Here is a 21,408-nt window from a genome sequence, read left to right on the forward strand (position 1 = left end):
AGCACGCCAGGCCTTCCTGTCCTGTGCTGTCTCCCGGAGTCTGCTCAAGTTCATATTCATTGCATCCGTGATGCTATCCAGCCATCTCATCCCTGCTGTCCCCTACCCCTTTTGCCTTCGATCTTTCCCAGCATCAGGGTCTTTTCCAGGGAGTAACTTTGCTGTTGTTTACTCTATTTCGTTTTAAGGATTTACAATAAAAGACGCCCTCCACATTGTAATACTATCTCAACTGTCCAGGGTCAGTTTCGAACCATCGATTAAATCTCCCTTTAGCCCCCATCTTTCACTCAGAAAGTGGCAAATACGCAGGCGCGGCTTCCCTTCCGGGCCGCCATGTTCGACCCAGAGGATTACCCCCCCCCCCCCGCCGCCATTTCATTGGCTATATAGAGCGTTTCCAGTTCGGCCGCCATCTTCGATTCAAACCGAGGCTAGCCTAAAGCGTGCTCTGCGCCCTTCCAGTGACGTCATCGAACGAGCCCCGTATTATGAGTGTGAAGCCGCCTCTCGTCTCCAGGGGGCGCAATGGTGGTGCCGCTCTAGGACTTGGCACCTCCGTGACGAAAGATCTTTGTCGGCTTTCCATTGTTGTTGTTGTTCAGTCGTTCAGTCGTGTCCGACTCTTCGTGACCCCATGGACCATAGCAGTCGTGTCCATGGACCCCATGGACCACAGCTTTCCATTGGAAAAGGGCTATTCATTTGAGACCGGAAGTGCCGGGAAGGACCGTGCTGCCGTGCGACTCTATTGCTCCATGGCTTTAGATAGGGTATTTTCAGGCCGGCGCCATCTTGGACTGGAAACGAGGCTGCTCCTTCCGTTCCCTGTAACCGTCCCCAGCTTCGGACCAGCGAGAGGGGAAAGAGTTGAGTTTAGCGAAGGGAGAAGCGGCGGGGCTGGAACGAGGGGGGGGGTGGGGGGACGTGCAAGGGCGTCGTGAAAACGGGTCTTGGGGAAGGGGCGCTGCTGGCTGGCCTGGAAGGAGAGAGGTGCCGAGGCGCTCTGGGGCGGGGGGTGAGACACTGCCGTCACCAGCAGGGACCCTGGGAGCTGCCCCGGGGAAGCCGCGCGAGGGGCGGGCGGGCGGTGGCCAGAGCAGCGTCCGCCCGCTCCTGCAGCGTGCCGGCTCCCACCAGCTGCCTCGGCGGGCAGCCGTGAGCGGGACGGGAGCGCAGCAGCACCCGCCGCTCCCGGGGCCGAGCCCTCCTCCTCCGGCCGAGGGTGGCCAGAGGCCAAGCGGGGCTCCCGCGCCTTGAGGAGGCGCGAAGGCGGGGGCCTCTCAGCGGATGCCGGGCGGGCGGGCGTCTGGCAGCCCGCGGAAAGAGGCGGCTCCTTCCGTCGCGCAGCCTGCGGGCCTCCTCTTCGGCGCCTTCCCGCAAAAGCGCGTGCCCGTCGCGGCTGCTTCTAGGAACGCAGGAAGCCGCCTTCTGCTGGGTCAGACTACTGGCTCATCTAGCCCATTATTGGCAACTCTGACTGGCGGCAGCCCTCCCGGGATTCCTTCCTCACCCTACCCGGAGAAGCGGGGATCGAACCTGGGACCTTCTGCATGCGAAGCAGGGGCTCTCACACGTCGCCTCGGCTGCGGAGCTGCGAGAAACAGCTCCCTCTGGTGGCGGGGACTGGACGCCTGGAGCGGCGGACATCGGCCTTCCCCAGCCTGGTGTGCTGCGGATGCACCGGTTTGGGGTAGGCTGCCCTGCATCCTGATGGCCCCGTTCTCTCTCGTTTTTACAGGAAGAGCTGCTGGCCTCCTCACCCGATGGCGGAGACCCTCCATCTTTCCTATGGGGACGACAGAGACAGCCTCCCGTGCACTGCCCCCGCTCCGCTCCCGCCTCCGCAGCCCCAGAGCTTGAGCCCTGCTCCCGAGGTGGTGCTCACCCCTGAGCGGAGCTGCCCTGGAGGAGCAGGAGGCGGCATCCTCCGGCACCACCGCCAGGAGAAACTCCCACGCAGACAAGTAAACGGGAGGCAGGCGGGCGGGCGGGCGCTCCATACCACCCAAGTAACTGCCCAGTGGCCTGTTATTGGGAAGCCTGTGCAAGAGGGGCTCGGAGGGCCACACCTCTCACTGTGCCCACCCAGGGACTGTGGCTTAGTGGCAGAGCCCTGCTTGCCCTGCAGAAGGTTTGACCCCCGGCATCTCCAGATAGGGCTGGAGAAATCCCCGCCTGAAACCCTGGAGAGCTGTCGATAATACTAAGCTAGATGGACCCAGGGCCTGACTCGATGTCCAAAGGCCCTATGTTCCAGGTATTCCGTCTGGGTTAGTACTCACAGGAGCAACAGTGACAAATGGCTTTAGCATTGTGGCTCAGTTCTAGAAACTGTTGCACTGTGATATCTGAGCATGTACAAAGTGCCTCTCCCCCTCATCAGAGTAGCTACAACCACTGCCTCACTCATGTCTGAAACTGAGGAGGAAAGAAGTGCCTCCAGAACCTCAGTTTAGAAATTAAGCAATTGCTCCTCACCTGTCTCAAACCCTACTCTATGGCTTCCTTTTGTTCCCTTGTAGGTTCGTTTCAGGCTGGGATCCATTTCGGAGGAAGTCAGGGAGAGCAGCCTGGACCCCCCCAGACAAGTGGAGGAGGCCCAGAGTGCTTCCGGCAGCCCCCCCATCACCATCACACTGAAAAGAGAGCCCAGTGGGGGTCCGGCCGGGGACAGATGGCATCAGACCCCCAATATGCTGACTACCCCCACTCCCCACAGTACCCTTGCTTTGGGGGCAGAGGTGCAGGCTGTGCGAGAACAGGAGTTCAATGCCCGGCAGGCAGCAGAGGAACTAGTACAGCGCTCTTTTGTTGCCCGCTGTGCTGTGGAAGCTCGGGTGGCTGAGGGTGAGTGGCCAGGAGTAAAAAGGCTCCTGCTTGTTGAATTTGGGAGGGAGGCTGAGAAGCCCAGTAGATGGCCTCTAGTTCCAACCTGTAGCAGCCTCTTAGCAAAGAGTATATTCGGGGATGTGGCGAACAACCCAGACCATCACAAATGAAAACAGTAGGAGCGATAAAGTCTGTAGCATAGTGCTTTCTTCCCCAAGAAAGACTGAAAAGGCAGTGTTGCCCAGTGGCTAGAAAGCTGCAGTAGGAACTGGGAGAAAAGTTCAAGACCCCCCCTCCCCCAAACCCTAAACAACCACAGCCAGCCAGTGTAAACCAGAGGTTTTGAACAGCAGGGTTCAAGATGGCTATGCCCCTTTTCCCCTGCATTGGGTGGACTCCTTGCTTTTGCATGTCTCCCCCACCCCCCCCCCTTGAAATGCCTCTCCTTAGTTACTGGCATTAAGAGCTTGTAGCTAAAAGATGCTGGTCTTTTGGCCTTTAGCCCCACCCAGCACTGGAGCTCTGCCCCCAAGAGCTCCTCCAAAATGGAATTTGGCCTTCAGGCTGAAAGAGGTTCATAGTGGACTACAAATAGTCTTGACTCAGTTGTATGTTGTTTGCACTGCATTTTATGGTTGTATGACTTTGTGTTGTATTTATTGTTTACCACTCCAGTATCTTTTGATGGGTGGCTTATAAATAACCTAATACAAGGTACCATCCGGTGTGTGTGTGTGTCTCAGCTTCAGCTCCATCATCTGTTAGGGTGACCTGCTGCAAACATACCAAGGTTTGGGAAATGCCTTATAAATGGTAGCAGGAGGGCCAAGTAATGGCTTCTGCCTTCTCCTGCATCTTAATTCAGTTAATTCGTTTTCTATTGATAGTTGGTGAAATGCTCCAGTGGTCCTGCTTTGGGTTCCTTTACTCTAGTTCAGCCAGAGTCTACCAGGAGCAGGGTTATTTTTGGTGGTGGCACTGCTAGCTCTGTGAAATGACCTCTCCAGGGAAGGCCACCTAGCCCCCTGATTGTATGCCCTCCCAGTCCAATTGGGAACCTGGCTTCTTCAGACCAGCTCGGGCTGTCTCTCTTGCTCTATTACCAGTTTGTGTTAGGTAATGGGATGGAACCAGGCTGAGTTAGTAGCACTCAATGAAGACCCACTGATTTTAAGAGGAACTGTGTTATGTCTAATTTTTTACACCTTTCAACTGAAGTGAAGTGAAGCAGATCCAACCCTTTGTCTGCTGCTGCTGTATGGTTTCTAGTGCTGCATGGTTTCTAAGCTGCTTTCAATTTATTCTATAAAGAGAAGTGGGATGAGTCTTGGAAGTATTTCAGACCCCGACCCCCCCCCCCCCGCAGGATGCAGCTTCTGTGCTCTCTAAACACCTGATTCAGGCCCAACTGCCTCTGATCTTACAGGTATGAACATTCCTCGAGACCAGCAACTTTATCAAGGTCTCGTCAGCCTGCTCGTGCCGGAGGAGGAATTGCTCAGTTCAGCCGTGCAGGAGAAACTTGCGCTTGTCCGGCACCGTACTGAAGCCAGGAAGGTGAGCTAAGGGCTCTTGTCCCAGTGAATATGTCACAGACCTGAAGAAGAGCAAGACCCCCCCCCCCCCCACAACAGTGTCATAGAATAGCATGGAATGAAGCCCCAATTACTATGCTGGGTTATGTGTGTATCTACAGCAAGAGTGGAGAACCTATTTCACCTAAGGGCTAGATTGCCACCTGGGAAACCTCCCCGAGAGCTGCATCCAAGCGGGGTGGAGCCACCCTGTTCTTTTCTCACCTCTTCTCTCCCCCCCATGCACACCCTTAGCTGATCCATGCAGATTGGCTGAGGAGGGAGCATCTTCAGCATGCCATGAGGGGGATAAAGGTCAGCACTGTGGATCAGCTGAGTAGCAGGCTGGGGCAATATGAAGTCCTGCTGTGGTGTGCTGGGCAGGCAGGCTTAAACTTCCCTGTCCAGTTCGCCACAATGGGCATAAAAGACCAGCAGGGAAAAAGTTCTCAGCTTGGACGAGCTGCTGATCAGAAAGAACAGCTTTTCCCTGCCTGGGGCCCTGCACTCTGTATCCAGTTTGCAGGCCAGAGGTTTTCCGTGCTTAATCTACATGATGGTCCAACAGCAGAGGGGTAGTTATGAAGTACATCATGGAAAAAGGGGCCCTGGCTGTCTCACTGGCACCTGCTGCCTTAGTGGCTGAGCTGGGAAATGGGCAACCCTCGGAAGGGCTCTCACTCATAACCAGGCGCGCTCTCTCTTGTCTTCTCTGGCAGGAGCTGGGCTGCACAGGCCCTGATCTCCTGGCGTTCTACAACCCAGAGGAGTTGTTCACAGAGAGCCCCTTCCTGGAGGTTGAAGGACTGCCGCCCCTCAAGCTCCGACCTCGGACGCGGGATCCAGCTACCACGTTCTTTATGTACCGGAAGCTGCAGCAGTGGGATAGTTAAGAGGAGAAGTGGGCACAAGAGCTTTGGACACTGCTGCTGCCGCCACCATCTCCCAAACTGGACTCTACTGTCTTGCGTGGGGCTATTTATTGAGAAAAGATCCTTTCTCCTCTCTTCACCCCCCCCCCCATGTTTTTATACATAAAATTTAATGGCAACCAAGTCCTGTGGCTCTCTTTTCCCCCTGCACCCTATTCTCACCTGGAGGATTAACAGGCAACTACTGGCATTTAGAATCATAGAATAGTCGGGTTGGAAGAGGCCTAAGGACCATCCAGTCCAACCCCCTGCTCAATGCAGGAATCCAAGTCAAAGCATCCCTGACAGATGGCAGTCCAGCTTCAACGTGAATGCCTCCAACATGAGAGAGCCCACTACCTCCCTAGGGAATTGGTCCATCGCTTTTCCTGATGTTCAGCCGGCATCTGGCTTCCTGTCACTTGAGCCCATTATTCTGTGTAATGCGCTCAGGGATGATTGAGAAGAGATCCTGGCCTTCCTCTCTGGGACAACTTTTTAGGTACTTGAAGAGTGATATCATATCTCCCCTCAGTCTTCTCTTCTCAAGGCTAAACATGCCCAGTTCTTTCAGTCTCTCCTCACAGGGCTTTGCTTCCAGTCCCCTGATCATCTTTGTTGCCCTCCTCTGAACCCTCTCCAGTTTGTCTGCATCCTTCTTAAAGTGCGGTGCCCAGAACTGGACACAGTACTCCAGATGAGGCCTAACCAGTGCTGAGTAAAGGGGAACTAGTACTTCCCGGGCATTTGGAAGCGATGCTTCTATGAATGCAGCCCAAAAGAGCATTTGCCTTTTTTGCGGCCACATCATATTGTTGGCTCATATTCAGCTTGTGATCTACCACAATTCCAAGATCCTTCTCGCTTGTAGTATTGTTGAGCCGAGTATTCCCCCATCTTGTAAATGTGCATTTGGTTTCTTTTTCCTAGGTGCAGAACTTGGCATTTATACCTGTTAAATGTCATTCTGTTTTCTGCCCAGCACTCCAGCCTATCCAGATCACTTTGAATTTTGTTTCTGTCTTCCAGGGTATTGGCTATCCCGCCCAATTGCGTCATCTGTAAATCGGATCAGCATTCCCTGCACCACCTCCTCTCAGTCATTAATAAAAATGTTGAAGAGCACTGGGCCCAGGACTGAGCCCTGTGGTACCCCACTCGTTACCTCTCCCCAGTTTGAGAAGATCCCATTGATAAGCACTCTTTGAGTCCGATTCTGTAGCCAACTGTGGATCCACCGGATTGTTGTTTCATCTAGCCACTTTTAGCGAGTTTGCTAATCAGAATATCATAGGGCACTTTGTCAAACGCTTTGCTGAAGTCAAGGTATATTATGTCCACAGCATTCCCACAGTCCACAAGGGAGGTTACCTGATCGAAAAATGAGATCAGATCTGTCTGGCAGGATTTGTTATTGACAAATCCATGTTGGCATCGAGTAATCATTGCACTGTTTTCAAGCTTCTTACAGACCGATTGCTTAATAATCTCCTCCAGAATTTTCTCAGAGATTGATGCCAGACTGAGTAGTCTGTAGTTTCCAGGTTCCTCCTTTTTGCAGATTTAGCATATTTTTGCCCAGTGTCAGTAACAAGTTCCTCTTTATAAGGGTGCTACTGGGTTGGTTAGCCACCAGGACTGTTGCCATCTTTTCCTGGAGCAGATAGCAACGTTCCACAGCCTTGCAGCCTTCCAAGACTAGCTTCGACTTTTGGTCTGCCTGCTCCCCCCACCCTTCTTACACAAACTGGGACAGCAGTTGGTAATAATCTGTGGGCTTTATTTATATATAGAATCAACATCTTTTTAAAGATAAAACTGCAGCTCGAACAGGATCTCCTGGCTACTGAGGTGGGCAGGGCAGGTATCTCCTTTGAGCCCTCTAAGAGGCACACAGCTCAGAAAAGAGGCTTCCTTGTTGGCATCACAACCAGCAAGCAATGGGGTTTGTATGTGTTATCTCACAAGGGATGGGCGGTTGACTTGCCCCTTTCTTCAGGTGGATCAGACAAGCCCCTCGAAGATTAGCAGGTAACATGAAGTTGGGACTACAGGCTGGTGCAGTCTCTCCTCACCAAGCTAGCACCACAGTGTATGCAGAGGTTGGCCCCCACACCCACAAACGACTCTTGCTTCTGTTCTAGGTCAGAAATCGTCACATTCTGGGGTGTGTTTCTGCTAGTACAGGCTCCACACAGTGTGCGCGCACAGGCACAAAATCGTCCTCGGGGAAGAGATGGTTATACAGTTGAACTGGCAGGAAGGGGGTGGTGGCCTGGAACAGGAGCAAAACCTGGTAACATCAAGGCAACTGGCTGCTGCCCACTGTCAGGGGAGGTTCCTCTGCTCAGCTGTAGTGACTAGCAGACAAGGTCTATAGAACCCTCACCCAGAGAGGGGGCACTGGCATGCCATCTTGAGAGCAGCAGCTGCCTTGCCCAGTTTTCCCTCCTCCCTCCCTCCCTGACAGAAGCTCTTAAGCTGACAGCCCCTCAGCTAGATCTGCACATACAACTATCCTGCCCACAAACTCCCCCCCCCACCTCTGCTACCCCTCATACAGACACTTCAGGCAGCAGAGGAGAGAACCAGGGGACCAAGACTTCTCCTGTTTACATATAGAAGTATCTCGCCCCCCCACTTCGCAGGAACAGGGAGGTGGAAGGAAGCAGTAGTCACCAGCTATGGCAAGGAGGCTGTGTCTGTAGGACAGCTAGGAAAGAAAACTGCCCTCCATCTTGGCCTGCTGGGCTAGAAGCCCTTTGTTACAGATCCCTTCCCAACCTCCTCCCTTCTATGGGCCTGGTGGAAGCAGGTTATGATCGTCTCTTCCCCATCTGCTTGAGGCAGAGAGAGCAAATCGCTTGGGCTTGGTCCTTGCTTTCTATCCACTGGGAATTCAAAAGGAAATGGGGGGAAGCCACCTTAAGACAAAAGAGGACACACCCCACCTCCATGTTGGAGTGCACTGTTCTCCTGCCACCCCTCCAGCAGCAGCTCAGGTTCTGCTCCAAGTGATTCCCAGATGTGCTGTTCTTCACCATCTGAGAATAATCAAAGGTGCTCACAAGTCAAGCCCAGGCAGCCAGGGGACCAATTCCAGCTTGCTCCATCACACCTGGGAGAAAAGGCTTGTCTCCCCCTCTCAAAGCATCCATCATTCGTAGGTGGGGGGCATGCCAGCCCACCTCCCCAGCAAGTGGCCATAGCAGGTCAAGGAAGGAGAGGTGAGGGACAGCCGAGGACCAGCAGCATGTGAGCCAGGGCAGAGTTCCTCAGTGTGCTCCGGGGCGGGCCTTGTGGAAGAGATAGATGGGGCGCTGGAAGCCTGTGGAGAGAGCCCAGAGAAGAGGCAGTATGTCAGGGACCCGAGGGGCAGCTAAGGGGGACCTACAGCTTTGCCTACAGAAACTGCCCACACACACCCCGTTCAAACCCCAGCATCCCTGCAGGGAGCTGGGCTCTGCAAAGGACCTCTTCCTGGCCAAGTTCAGCGAGAGCTGCTGCCAGTCTTGAGTTTGAGGGACCAAGGGTGCGAAAGCTTCATATCCTCAGAGGGCACAACTCAAGTGCGCACAGAGAAGCTAAGTCTCATTCCCAACTGGAGGATCATGGCGCTGCATTTCCAAAGCAGTCATCTTCCTGCCTGCCCCAGCTCCGTTCACCCCTGAAATAGCCCACTACAAGTATTAGCAGGAGGCAGGCTGTTCAGGTCCAAGTCAGAGGAGGGTGAAGTTCTGATACATTTCCTGGGGACAACAGCTGGTGCAAAGAGCCTCAGCAGCAGGGCTTATGAGAGCTGCCCTGCATTTGCTGTTCTGCATCTGAATGGGGGACTCCCCTTTTCCCTCCAGGGCATCTGAACCTGCTGAAATGGAAGGCAAGGGGGGGGGGGCGGAGTGATCCTAGAGCTGCCTCTGCTTCTCTCCCGCCTTCCCGGGGAACTTGGGGGGCCTGTCAGGAGCATGTCTGGCCCAGTCTCCACTCACATCATGCACTCTGGTCTGCATTGCAGAGGCTGGCACGGGGGGCACCACAGGGGATTTTGGTCCCATTTGACCCCAGTTCTGTTCAGCCCAACCTAGCCCCCAAATCTGTTTAACCCTCCGGGTCTGTCACAATTTAACTGAAGGCCAAGCCCAGCTCATGACTTAAGAGTCTTTCTCCTCAGAGTAAGACAACAAACTGGTATTAATACCTAACATTGTGTAGGAATCCTCCATCCATCCCTGGAACCAAAATGTTCAATTTAGAGGTTCCTATAAGAACTGCAGCCCCAATCACCTTTTGATGCGTTCCTGGGCATGGCCACCAGTTCATAGCTGGAGAAACCAACTTCAGATGAAGTCAGGTAAGAGGGGAACTGGTCAGGTTTCAGCTTGATCTGGTGGTAATGTCTGCATATCGCCTCCTAGGAAAGGCAGAGGGGGAAGAATTGATGCCAGAAAACACATGAGGGAGCCTCTACTTCTTTATGTGCCCAATCCTAACAAATATGGGGCAAGATGGACTTCTTCAAAAGCCCCAGAGCTTAAAACAGGATGAGGCCAAAGCCACAGAACCTGTGTGCAGTAGCAGTACTTTGCCCCAGAATGCATGTAATATACTGGTAAGGCTGTGTGCATGTGCAGAGTGCACAACTAGTGTCACCCCCTCATACCTGGGATTAGAACAACGGGCCTCCAGACCTTAGCACCTCTCCTTTCACTGGGCTGCATGCAGACAGCCTCTCTCCAAGGCTGATCTAGCACTACAGCACAAAGCCAGAACTTGGGGGGCCGAACAGGGACCGCAATGGAGTGAGAGGCCTTTCCCCCATGGGAACTCCCACGGGAAGAGCAATGGGCATTCAATTTGGTTCAGTCCCAGTGCGTGTGTCAGGCACATTGAATTGTGCTGGCCAGTCCCTCCCCTGAGCCCAGTCTTCGTCCCTCTCCCCACTCCCAACACACATTGGTGTCCTGGAACACATGATGGTCTGGGCCTGTACGGAATGAGGTTCCTTAACCAACACACACAGCTTCCAGGTGGGCTTGAACCTCTCTGGCTGGGCTGTGATCTCACTGCTGCCCTGGGCAACGTGGCAGGGGCTGTATTTCAATGAGGGCAGGATTGACAGCCTCCCTCTCATGCACAGCAAGGTCTCCTGGCGGCTGCCTCTGCACCTGCTAACAGGGCCAGGATGAGAACAAGACCAAGGTTCCACCCAGCGCTGCCAGCAGCAAGGGCCCTGTGGCGAGCCTCCTACTCACCGTCAGGTTCTTCCTCTTTTTGTAGGAGGACCAGGCCTGGGGCTCGAGGACCAGGATGCCGCCGGGCCGCAGGTGGCGGTAGAAGCGCTTGAAGAGGCGCTTCAGCCCCTCATCACCCCAGTTGAGGTGCACCCACTTGGTGAGACTGAGGCAAAGGATCACGTCATACTCTGGCTTCTGAGCTTCCAGCAGCTCATCGCGTTCCAGCACATAGTTGCCCTGCCGGAGAAAAGAAGAGGCCTGCAAAAGACTGACCACCAAGCACTCCCTCAGCTGCCCAAAGGAGCACAGAGCCCCAGACTGCGGCCCCCTTCCCAACACCCAGAAGCCACCAGGCCCCATCAGCTACTTCCTCTTCAACAAACCCAAGTACAATCTCACTACAGATGGGATATGCTGAAGGTTCAGACTCTCTGTGTGGGAGAACTGGGACAAAGCAGGAGCCACCCCTCAGAGGCACAGCCACCCTCCATCTGAGAAGGTAAAACCACCCACGCCAATTGCCTTGGCAAAACTCAGATTCAAGAGCCCCAAGAGCAGGGAAGGAAGGCATCACACACAAATTCACTGCCATGGCACGTGCAGCACCGCCCTCTGGCAAGCATGATGAGCAGGAATAAGTGGGAGAGGAACTGCTCTTAAAGTGATTTATTTACACTCAGTGTGTTCTAGAACAAAATTCCTTCTTCAGGAGTAATGTAGAAACATATTAGAAATATTTTTAACACTTGGCACACAACCATTAAAAAAGTTAAAAACGTAAAAAATCTAATAAACCAGTTTCTTACAAGAAATTGTCTAGTTGGGGGAAAAGGCATTTTTTAAAAACCTTTCAAAATGTTGATTATGTTTAAGTATGTTGTGATGTGTTCCTAGATTGCCTCTGAAGGAATTTTGCTCCAAAATACATTGCGTATAAATAAATCCCTTTGGCACTTTTGAGAACTGTTTCTTTCCTGCTTTCAGGGCCTCTCCCCTTTTTGATTTTAAGCATGACAAGTGGTTAGCCTTCCTTCCAATGTGGGCAGAATTGTCTAAGCAACTCAGCAGCGATCCCCATCACCACCTCATCACGAAAGTCGGGAGGAAAGTCAGGCAGTGTCCCAACAGTGCAGAGTTCCCCCCCCCCACACACACACACACCTGCATTTGGCTGTTCCCTTGGTGGAGTGGTGACTATGAACTTTAGCTTGGCCAATCAAACATTGGAGACCCCCACCACCTCCCCCAAAACTGCTTTTAAGCTCCCACACAGCAATAGCAAAGCTTGAGGCCTGCTTGGAAGATGGCAAAAGGGGTGGAATTGGCTGAAACCCTGTCTGTCTGGTCTTCAACACTTTGCAAGGGGTCAGCTTTGTTTCAAGGCTAGCATGGTCAGACAGGAGCCCAGCTTTGTGTCTTGGTGGCATTGTGATTGTGATTGTCCTTCTCAGGGGGGAGGGGAGCAGTAAAAAGTCAAGCTGCCCCTCCCTCCCCGTTTATCTCCAACTCCAGCCTGCTGAGACTAACAACTCAGCAATTTTCAATACCTTGTTAAATAGCCTGTGGGGGTGGGGTGAGGGGGTCAACCTTGCCCTAGAGCAAACGGGATAAATATTTGCTAATCAAGTAGACCAGCTAGAAGCCACTTGCCTGCCCCCAAGGGGAAGGCAGGTAAATACCTATGATTTGGCACCAACACCTGGGTTCTTGGCAAGGCAGAGAACCCCCAAGTTCAAACTTCAGCTGTGCCTGCACAAAGCAGTTGCTTTACACATGGAGGTGGCAGTGCCAGAACAGAGGCATCCAAAGTAGTTTTCCAAGCCACTTCATACACTTTTAACACCCCCTTTTATACACACAGAAGAGTTGAAGAGAAGAAAGGGCAGCTCTCTGAGTGCTTTCTCCGCTTACAGTTGCAGCTCAGTGGGCAGTCTGACCCACACTGGCAAGCGCCTAGGAGAAGCCAGCCATCCCACAGCCTGTGGAAAGAGCTGCGATCCCTTCCAGGTGCAGGCTGTGCTTAGAGCTCCAGGAAGCCAAGTTGAAGAACAGCTTTGCAGGAACAGAAGAAAACATCACTAGCCCCCAAACTCATCTTGCCTCCTTGCAGCCCGCTCTTCCACTCTGCACTGCTCTGCTCAAGGGCCAGCTCTGACAGAGCTCCTTGCTCACTCCAAGCAAGTGCCAAAGCAGCCTCAGTGTTGTGCTGGTGTTTCTTTTCTTTTTTTTTTTAAGAAAAAACAAGCTTGAGCTTCAGGCATTCTGCCTCTCAGAGAACCCAGGAGTCTTGGATGAAGGACTGCTGTTAGGCAGAACATCTTCTTAAGCCCTGGATGGGATGAGGGGGAGCCTGTGCTGCCTGAGGAGCCCCATGGGACCAAGCACTACTTGCAGGGCACCAACCCTGGCTGGGCTGGCAGAAGCCAGGTGGCCACTAACAGCCCAGGCAGCCACTAGACCCAATGCCACAGAGGGGCGGGGTGGCTTTGATCTTGCTTTCTAGCCCAACACATCCCTGGGCTCAGGACAGGCTACAACTACAAAGCAGCCCAGAGAGGATTTTAGCAAACCTGCCTGAAAAACATGAGGTCTCTGGCCTGGCCGCGCTCTCAGCAGCTACCCTCCCCTCACTCTCTTCTGGCTCTGCACCAGCTCAGCTGCTCTTGCCCTCCTCCCCCGCCTCACCTATATCCCTCAACCTTCAGCAAGGCTGTCCCTGCACCTCCCCCACAACCCTGTTCCTTCAGCGAAGCCTTTCCCAGCCTCGTCTTGACTGCAACTCCATGGGTAGCACCCCTCTGCCTATGTATAATGATCATTAAGCTGGTTCTTTAATATTCGTTGTTGCTTTGGCTGTTATTTTATTTAAAAAAAACACCCAAATGGACAATAACTGTTAAATCTAAGAATTGGCTTATAGGTCTCTATCCCTGTTGCCCTTGCAAGAAAGAGGATGCAAGTGCTTTGAGCCCTGGGACACAACACACTCCCCCACACCTGGGCTGGCAAGAACCAAGGCCACAGGGGGCCACCACCATGCAGGAAGTCTGCTACCTGGAATGAGAGCACCCTCTCATGCCAATGCTCTACACACCCTGAGGAGCCTAGGAAGGTGTCTGTACTTTGTACCGCAGACTCTTAGTCCATCCAACCAAGCACTGTCTGCTTTGACCAGCAGAGACTCTCCAAGGGCCCTGAGGGGGGTCTTTCCAAGCACCTGCTCCCTGAGATCCATTAACTGGAGACTAATCCTGGGTCCTTCCACATACCAGTCTACACTACTACTAAACAACGGGTCCTACTCAGTTTCATCCCTGGTCCTTATGAAGGTGAAGACGCATTTAAGGTAACAAAGTAACCCCCTCCCCAGTGACTGGCAAAAACAGCTCACTCCAGAAACAAAATTGGAAGGGGGCTGACAGAACTGAGACACATCTCACTCTTTCCCAGCGGTGGGGCAGATATCTGCAACCCCTCCCTCTCTTTGTGTGGCACACACACCCCAAACAGCCAATAGAACAAAGGCCATTGAGTCCAATGCAGAAGAACAGTGTCCAGTTTGTATACCAGCCCCAACACCGCAATTGTTAGAGCAGACATACCACATGAAGATAAAAAGGGGCTCAAAAAAATGAAAAACACAGAAGAATTCCAGGGGAGCAAACCAGCATAAGGATGGGGGAGAACTAGATCCAGAAACCCCATTGTACTTTTTGAACAGAAGTTGCAGGAGCAGATCTGGCAACTGGATTTATTGTAACCTTGACAGCTAACCTAGTTATCAGTGCAGAGGAGGAATAGGGTTCGAGCCTGTGAGAAACCTCATTACCATTCTCTTGAAGGAAATTCTGCAAGACCATCCAGGGCCCATCAGTTCACATGACCTGCCAGGAATGCCAACAGCCCCAGTCATTTTTATATGGGGCCCAGAGAGCCTTTTCCATGTTTTTAGCACACCAGTAATCCAGAAATCCTAATATTGTGAGCCAATCTTGCCCAGCATGCACCTGTCCCCTCTAGAGGAAGCTGGGTGCCACTCATGTGTCAGCCTCACCCTCCCACCCTGGCCAGGTCAATGACGTCCCAGCATGCCACCAACTCAGCCAAGGAAGCCCATTCAGAGAAAGTGTTGAAATTGCCCCTTTCGTTAGCTCCTGCCTTCCAACTCTGATGGAAGTCCAATCGTTGGTGGCCATGGCTGAATGCTGACTCCCCCACCTCAAGCTCCACCCCCATTCCAGATTGTTATTCCTTAAGGGCATGTCTACACATGTCGACCAGGCCTTGCCTGCACCGCATGCAAACCTGAATTTTAGGCCTGCCAAGGCTTCCACTGAGGAATGCTGGGAATTTGAAAGATGGGATAGGGAAGGCAGCAAAGACTCTGCAACAGTTCAACTGGTGACAAATCAGTCCTAAGCTAGTAAGTGTAGATGTGCTTTTCACCAACCCCCTTGGAAGGCGGGGCTAAGAAGCCAGACCTGTCTACTCTTGCACAGATCTATGCTCTAGAGCAACTCCTGCTGACCCAAGCCAGCAGACTGCCACATACAGAAGCAGCCTGGCTGAGACTCAAATCGAGCTGTCACAGGCCAGGCAGAAGACAACTGGGTGGATCTTCCCTCATCTTACCTTGACAAAGATCACATTGTTGGGGAAGACTGTGGCATCTACCCCTTCCTGGGGCACCCTTGGTGCTGCGATTGGCCCCCGGCTGGCCATGAGAGAGGCAGGAAAGGTCTTCTTGGCACGCCCAGCCACCTCACCATCACCACTGCCGCCCAGCGGCTGCTGCTCCTGCATTTCCTCAGAAAGGTAGTGCCGGATGTTCTGGCGCGCTGAGTGGATGAGGGCCCCATCAATGTCCACCCCCACCATTCTGGCGGGGCCCCACTTCTTGGCTACGCTCAAGGTGAGGTGCCCCACATTGCAACCCACATCCAGGACCTCTTTGCCCTGGAACCACTCCGGCTTCATCACCCGCAGCCGGGAGTCCTCACAGTTGGGGTTGCGGTAGCCGTAGTATTTGCAGTAGTTGCCGAACTGGAACTTGCGCTGCGCCTGCCGCTGAGGCTGCAACTGTGCAGGAGCTGCCTGGGGGTGACGGCACCGTGGCACACTGCGCCCCCTGTCTGGGCTGTTTCTGCCTGGCTGCATGCTTGGCCCAGCCCCTCCCGGATGCCTGGCCCCGGCCCCTTCGGATTTGCTACAAGTCCTGCGCCTCTTACGATGGTGGTGGTGGTGACGGCTCCCAGTGCTGGCAGAAAAGCTTGCAGAAGCACAGGTCGGGGTGACACACCCAGAGGCCTGCTGGCTCTGCTGTGCTTCGGCACCTGCAGGCAGCAGAGGAGACACCACCTCATCCCTGCAGTTGATGGCTGTGTTGAGTTCATAGGGCTGTGGCGTGGCCCCATTACAGGTCTTCTGGCATGACTTGCATGAGGAAGAGGAGGAGGAAGAGGACGACGGGGCAGGCTTGCTGCCACCCTCCACGCTGCCCACCCCGCGCTGTGCCCCCCGATGGCGGTGTCTCTTGCGCCCAGCTTTAATGGGGGACGCCAACACCGGGGGGTCCTCCTGGGCGTTGTTGAGGCTCAAGGGGTCAGTAATGTCCTTTGGGATGAGGATCTCCACAGGGTCACGGCCTTTCGCGGGCAGTGGCGACGACTTGGGGGTCTCGGCATTGAGGGCCTGGTTGACTTCATCGTCCATGAGGCTGTTGAGGTTGAGGGGGTCGAAAATATTGCCCCCCAGCAAGAACTCAGACGGCAGGACGGGGTCGCACTCAGAGTTGACCCGGCGCCTGCGCTTGAAGGCAGGATGCTTGAAGCCCCCGCCCCCGACGTTGCAGCTGTTGCGCCTCTTGCCCCCGCCGGGGGGCCGCTGGTGGGGGTGGGGCTGGAAGCCATTGCGGGGCCGCTGGAGCTCAGCCACGCTGTCCTCCTCCTTGGGCAGGGGGCCGGGGCCGCCCGCTCGGCGCGGGCCGCCCGGCGGGAGCGGGAAGGCGCGGGGGGCCTCGTGGGCCGGGGCGGCCTCCTGGCGCAGCTGCCCCAGCGGCACGTCCCCTCCGCCCCCCTCGGCCGCCCCCTGGCGCAGCTGCCCCAGGGGCACGTCCCCTCCGCCGCCTCTGGTGGGGGCCTTAAGGAGGGGCGGCGGGGGCGCCGGGACTAGGAAGGTCTCCTTGTCCGTAGCCATCTCGATCATGCCTCGCGCGGGCCGGGGGGGCCGCCGCCGCCGCCGCCGCCGCCGCCGCCGCACTGCCCTCGCCGCAGGCCGAGCTCGAGGCGCTCGCTCCTCCCCCGCCCCGCTCGAGCCCCTCCTACGCGTGCGCCGTCGGGCTCCCCGCCTGTGCGCAGGCTCGGCCGCTTCTCCGTGCGCAGCCGCAGTTCTCCTCCCTCGCTCGAGTTAGGTCCCAGCGCGCAGACGCGCAGCCATTCCTCCACAACCGCCGGACGCGCCTCCTCGCTCCTGACGCATGCGCAACCCAGGCCGCCACCAAAGGAAAAACGCTTCGCGTCTCCCGCTTTCCCGTGATGGCAAGCTCCCCCTGCGACCGGGACTTATATACGCGGAGGGTGGGGTCGTCAAAAGACACGCCTCCTTCACGCAGCAGAGCCCAATCTCGGCTCAGCATTGTCACCACCCGCGTGGATTTATAACCAATCGAAATCTTTTCAAGACGGAACTCCAGAAGCCTCCGCCCCCTCTCTTCCTCCCGCCTCTTTATTTCCTCTTTAACCAATAGATGAATAGGCTTAGAGCGTCTGTAACCAATAAGAGGTCAACCCTCGAAACTAATTTTCTCCAAGGTGTGGGTAAGGGTCCTTGTTAGTACAGGGCGGTCTTAACTACGCGCCTGTGGCAGTATTTTTTCAGGCTTCAAAAGCCACAGAAAGGATATTTTTCCTGACGGAAATCGTGAATAAAAACTTCTCATCACAGAGCTCAAGCTGACCACCGCGAAAAATTAGTCCCCCAAATCTAGTCATTGTTTTTTCCAGGCATTGATTTAGTCTCCTAAACGAACCTCGCGGATCTTGGCTGAGGAGAAACATTGCCCTTTAAAAAGTATTGTAGACCCCTATCTTTATAGATTAAGCAGAAAGGCGATGAGGAACCACTGCATTCTACCTTTTTGTAAATTAAAACCAAGCAAAGAACATTTTTTAAAGGCTCCCAATATGGACAGTGGTCACATGGCTTCACTTCCCTAGGCCGACGTGCGCAAAACACCCTGGGACCTGTAGTTTTCGGGGCCAAGGACCAGGATTTTACGCATGCGCTAATAATCCCCCTCCCCAACCCGCGCAGGCGTATCAGTTGTGTAAACAGACTCCACCCCGCGATACAAAAGAAGCTCCTTTTCTCTTATGCGGAGGATTATGAAGTTGGAAAAGGTGCCGCTGTACGTCTTGCCTTTATAGTCACGGGAACTGGTGAACCACTCCTGACAACCTCGGCCCTATTCCCAGAAGGGGATGGGTGGTGGGTTTACTGGAAATAAAATAACATAGGAAGCTGCCTTAAACCGAATCAAAACCATTGGTCCATCTAGTGCGGTATCGTCTCTGACCGGCAGCAGTTGCCTTTCACCTGCCGCTACCCGATGATGCCAGGGACTGAACCTGAGACCTGCGTGGAGAGTAGGCGTTTTACCACCGCCTCCTCTTACCTGCTCCTCCCTTGCCTTTTGGGGGATGCGCCAGCTTTCCTTCCAATGTGATAGTAAACTATTTATTTCCAATATTTATATACCACTTTCGTTTCAAACAAATCCTGAAGTGGTTTACAAAAGAATAAAAAGAAACAAAAAAACACACACAATAGTATCATGAGCTTGGTACAAAGATAGCTCACGGCTGGGGGAAAGCCAGACTAACCATGCAAATTCCAGAGATTCTACTCTAGAGGTAGCCGTGTCTGTTGCAGCAAAAACAAAAAGGTCTTGTGGCACCTTAAAGACTAAACGTGCATAAGATTGTGCCCTAACACATTTATTCTGGCAGAAGCTTTCGTGGACACCGCCAGTATTCCTGTAAGATAATGCCGGAATAATTGCCTCAAGGCTCTTTGCTTTGACAATACACAGGAAACTCTGAAGGTCATTCCGCTAACATATGTTACTTCAGAACCCGGTCTATCCGAAAGGCCGCCGCAGAGTAAATGGAGGCCTAACAGCCTGGCCTCTCTAGCGGTGCCTTTCAATAACAGTGGGATCTGCAGCCATTAGCAGGTGATCGCAGTTTCGACCTTTCCGTTTTCCAGGCCTTTTAGAGCGCGCTCCTATTCCCCCAATGATGGCTGGCGGATGCTGGAAGTTGGAGCCCAACCCATCTGGAGAGAACCCGCTGGGGGAAGCTGCGAGCACACTGGGGCTTACTCGCAAGTAACCGTGCAGCACCCCGACAGGCCTCGAGGCGGTGCAAACCCCCCACCACGCGCAGCCCCGGCTCGCAGGCAGCAGGGGCAGAATCCGCCTCCCGCTGACGCCACGTGGGGCTTGTGTCAGGCGGGCTCGCTTCCAAGTGCGCAGGTCCGTGGCCCTGCCCTCTCTAAGAGTCCAAAGCCCCAGCTCTTCCGAGCATGCGCGAGGCGGGTCCCGTCTACTTTCCATGAGTCATTCATATTCTATATCCCCTAATGCAGCAAGGACCCGGATTGGGCTGGGGCGCGTGCGCAGGTCAGTTCTCGCGCTAGAGCAGTCGTTCGGTGAGGCGCGCGCCGCGGTGGTGTCTTTTGGCGGGAGCGAGCGACCGAGGCGGGAAGGCGCCGAAATTCCAACCTGAGGAGCTAGCGCTTCCCTCAGCAAATGATCTTGAAGTGCGGTGGTTAGTGCTGCACATTAAGTTAAAAAAGAAAAGAAATACAGTTTGTACCCGTGAGGTAGGAATGGTAGAAAGGGCTTCTTTTTGCCTCATAAAGCCAATGACAGAGTGCCTTTCGTCTGTCACTCTCCCTATCTATCTATCTATATATATATCTATATGACAAAAAGGCACTATCTCAGCATTTTCATATATATCTCAGCATCATGTCTGGATATGTATAGTTCACATTAAAAGATCCCAGGACGATGACATCATGAGCGTTACCTACACGCACAATCTGATTTTGTTTTACCTCATGAAAGGCACAATGACTCCTGGGTGGTTCACGTGTGCCAAAAATATTAATGATAAACCGTGATAATTGCCAGTGCTGAAATTAACGTTCACCCCCACTCCTGCCAAAGTGTTCATGTCATTGTGAGGAAATCCCACCTGATGGGACTATTGATCCTATAATTAATATTTACCTCATGAAATTAACCTCAGGTATTGGAATCTTTCTGTACTACAATCCTAACAGGTGCCCTGCCTGGCTGCCAATCCAAAAAAGATCCAAAGGGTAATATAATGTACACATGTACATATAATTATATATGAGCTAATCTCATTGAATTCTGAAAAGGTGTCTGACAAAAAAAGTTTACCCTTTGTGAGCACAACACACTTTTCAGTTCCATTTATTTTGACAGGAAAGTCCAGCATATGCTTAAATCTGTCCCACATAAATATTTTATTTATGAAAATTCTGAGAGTGCCTTGGACTGCAAGAAGATCAAACCAGTCCATACTCCAGGAAATAAAGCCAGACTGCTCACTTGAGGGAATGATATTAAAGGCAAAACTGAAGTACTTTGGCCACATCATGAGAAGACAGGACACTCTGGAGAAGATGCTGATGCTAAGGAAAGTGGAAGGCAAAAGGAAGAGGGGCCGACCAAGGGCAAGATGCATGGATGATATTCTGGAGGTGACGGACTCGACCTTGGGGGAGCTGGGGGTGGCGACGGCCGACAGGAAGCTCTGGCGTGGGCTGGTCCATGAAGTCATGCAGATTTGGAAGCGACTGACCGAATAAACAACAACAAGGGTGTCTTAATCCCACTTTCCTAGTAAACAATACTTAAGGCAAAAATAGAAATAAAACAAGTTGCAAACATCATTAAAAGACATAGCTAAAGTGCCAGAACAAAATAGCAAAACTCTCTTAACAGCAAAAAGATATTAAATACCAGTTAACATCTTAACATAGCAATCAAATATTTTTACTGATGGTATATTGGGAGGACAGGGCAGACTTTGCTTGGTGCCTAAAAATAGTAAGGAAGGCACCAAGTGAACATTTCTAGGGAGAAAGTTCCATAATTGGCATGCCACCGCAGGAAAGGCCCTCTCTCTGATAGCCACGTGGCTAACCTCCAAAGTATTCTCAGGTTCATTTGGGGAAAAATTGTATTTTTGATATCAAGGCCCCAGGCTGTGTAAGGCTTTAAACAGGGTTAGGGAAACTGTACTCCTTAGATGTTGGACTACAGCTCCTGTCATACATGCTGGCTGGGGCTGATGAGAACTGGAGTCCAACAACATCTGGAAGGCCATGGTTCCCTACCCCTGGATTTAAAGATTTTTTGAGAAGCACTTTGAACTGAGTCTGGAAGCCACTGAAGATCTCTTAACCAATGAATAATATTTATTTATTTATTACATTTCTATACACCACCCAATAGTATAAGCTCTTCGGGTGGTTTACAAAACTTAAAAACAAAATACAACAATATAATAAAACCTAATATAAAAACCTTTAGAAACAGGATAAAGCCAAAGTAAAACCAGAGTAATAGCCAGCAGCAGTATAAAGGTCTAAAAAACATGGCAGGCCCATGCCACTGCATTCTGCATCAGTTGAAGTTTCCAGGCACTTTTCAGAGTCAGCCCTACATAGAATGCATTGTGATAATCAAGCCCAGATGCTACCAGAGTATGGATAATTGTGGCCAGATCATCTATCCCCAGGAGAGTTTTAAATGTTCTT

The 21,408-nt window shown here is 52.9% G+C and overlaps 3 protein-coding genes across 10 annotated transcripts in view; 2 read left to right on the top strand and 1 right to left on the bottom strand.

Annotated features, from left to right (window-relative positions):
- Window positions 1-838: 838 nt before the first annotated feature.
- Window positions 839-7,015, top strand: PPP1R35 (protein phosphatase 1 regulatory subunit 35). Of its 3 annotated transcripts, none has more exons than XM_084806841.1 (5): window positions 839-1,018; window positions 1,742-1,967; window positions 2,526-2,850; window positions 4,259-4,389; window positions 5,126-7,015. In XM_084806841.1, exons 2-5 carry the CDS (start codon window positions 1,767-1,769, stop codon window positions 5,297-5,299), a joined length of 831 nt encoding a protein of 276 aa, XP_084662967.1. In that variant the 5' UTR covers window positions 839-1,018; window positions 1,742-1,766; the 3' UTR covers window positions 5,300-7,015. The 3 variants fall into 3 exon arrangements, with proteins under 3 accessions (XP_084662967.1, XP_084662968.1, XP_084662966.1); XM_084806842.1 differs by having other exon boundaries at window positions 839-993; window positions 5,126-5,461; XM_084806840.1 differs by having other exon boundaries at window positions 839-869; window positions 5,126-5,461.
- Window positions 7,016-7,038: 23 nt separating this feature from the next.
- MEPCE (methylphosphate capping enzyme) lies at window positions 7,039-16,941 on the bottom strand. The gene is made up of 4 exons (XM_084806839.1): window positions 15,184-16,941; window positions 10,570-10,788; window positions 9,602-9,728; window positions 7,039-8,645 (listed from the first exon to the last, which is right to left on the bottom strand). Exons 1-4 carry the CDS (start codon window positions 16,753-16,755, stop codon window positions 8,593-8,595), a joined length of 1,971 nt encoding a protein of 656 aa, XP_084662965.1. The 5' UTR covers window positions 16,756-16,941; the 3' UTR covers window positions 7,039-8,592.
- The window catches only part of ZCWPW1 (zinc finger CW-type and PWWP domain containing 1), a 62,655-nt gene continuing 55,118 nt past the window's right edge, over window positions 13,872-21,408 (top strand). Inside the window, exon 1 of one of the 6 annotated variants that reach the window (XM_084806836.1) lies at window positions 13,872-13,897. The gene's annotated coding sequence lies outside the window, so the exon portion shown is untranslated. Of the gene's footprint in view, window positions 13,898-19,134; window positions 19,435-21,408 lie in introns of those variants that run through there. The other 5 variants (XM_084806834.1, XM_084806832.1, XM_084806833.1 and 2 more) reach the window with 5 other exon arrangements.

Source organism: Heloderma suspectum, chromosome 6 (genome assembly GCF_057233095.1).
Source record: "Heloderma suspectum isolate Gila_16-S chromosome 6, 16-S_ref, whole genome shotgun sequence".
NCBI lineage: Eukaryota > Metazoa > Chordata > Lepidosauria > Squamata > Helodermatidae > Heloderma > Heloderma suspectum.

Bases quoted from the DNA above. Each gene is read 5' to 3' on its own strand.
- PPP1R35 (XM_084806841.1), top strand. From the start codon at position 1,767: ATGGCGGAGACCCTCCATCTTTCCTATGGGGACGACAGAGACAGCCTC. The intron at 2,851-4,258 runs GTGAGTGGCCAG...CTGATCTTACAG, and splicing joins GGAAGCTCGGGTGGCTGAGG to GTATGAACATTCCTCGAGAC. The intron at 4,390-5,125 runs GTGAGCTAAGGG...CTTCTCTGGCAG, and splicing joins ACCGTACTGAAGCCAGGAAG to GAGCTGGGCTGCACAGGCCC.
- MEPCE (XM_084806839.1), bottom strand. From the start codon at position 16,755: ATGATCGAGATGGCTACGGACAAGGAGACCTTCCTAGTCCCGGCGCCC. The intron at 9,729-10,569 runs GTGAGTAGGAGG...TGCCTTTCCTAG, and splicing joins AAAAGAGGAAGAACCTGACG to GAGGCGATATGCAGACATTA. The intron at 8,646-9,601 runs GTGATTGGGGCT...CTCTCTCCACAG, and splicing joins GCCCAGGAACGCATCAAAAG to GCTTCCAGCGCCCCATCTAT.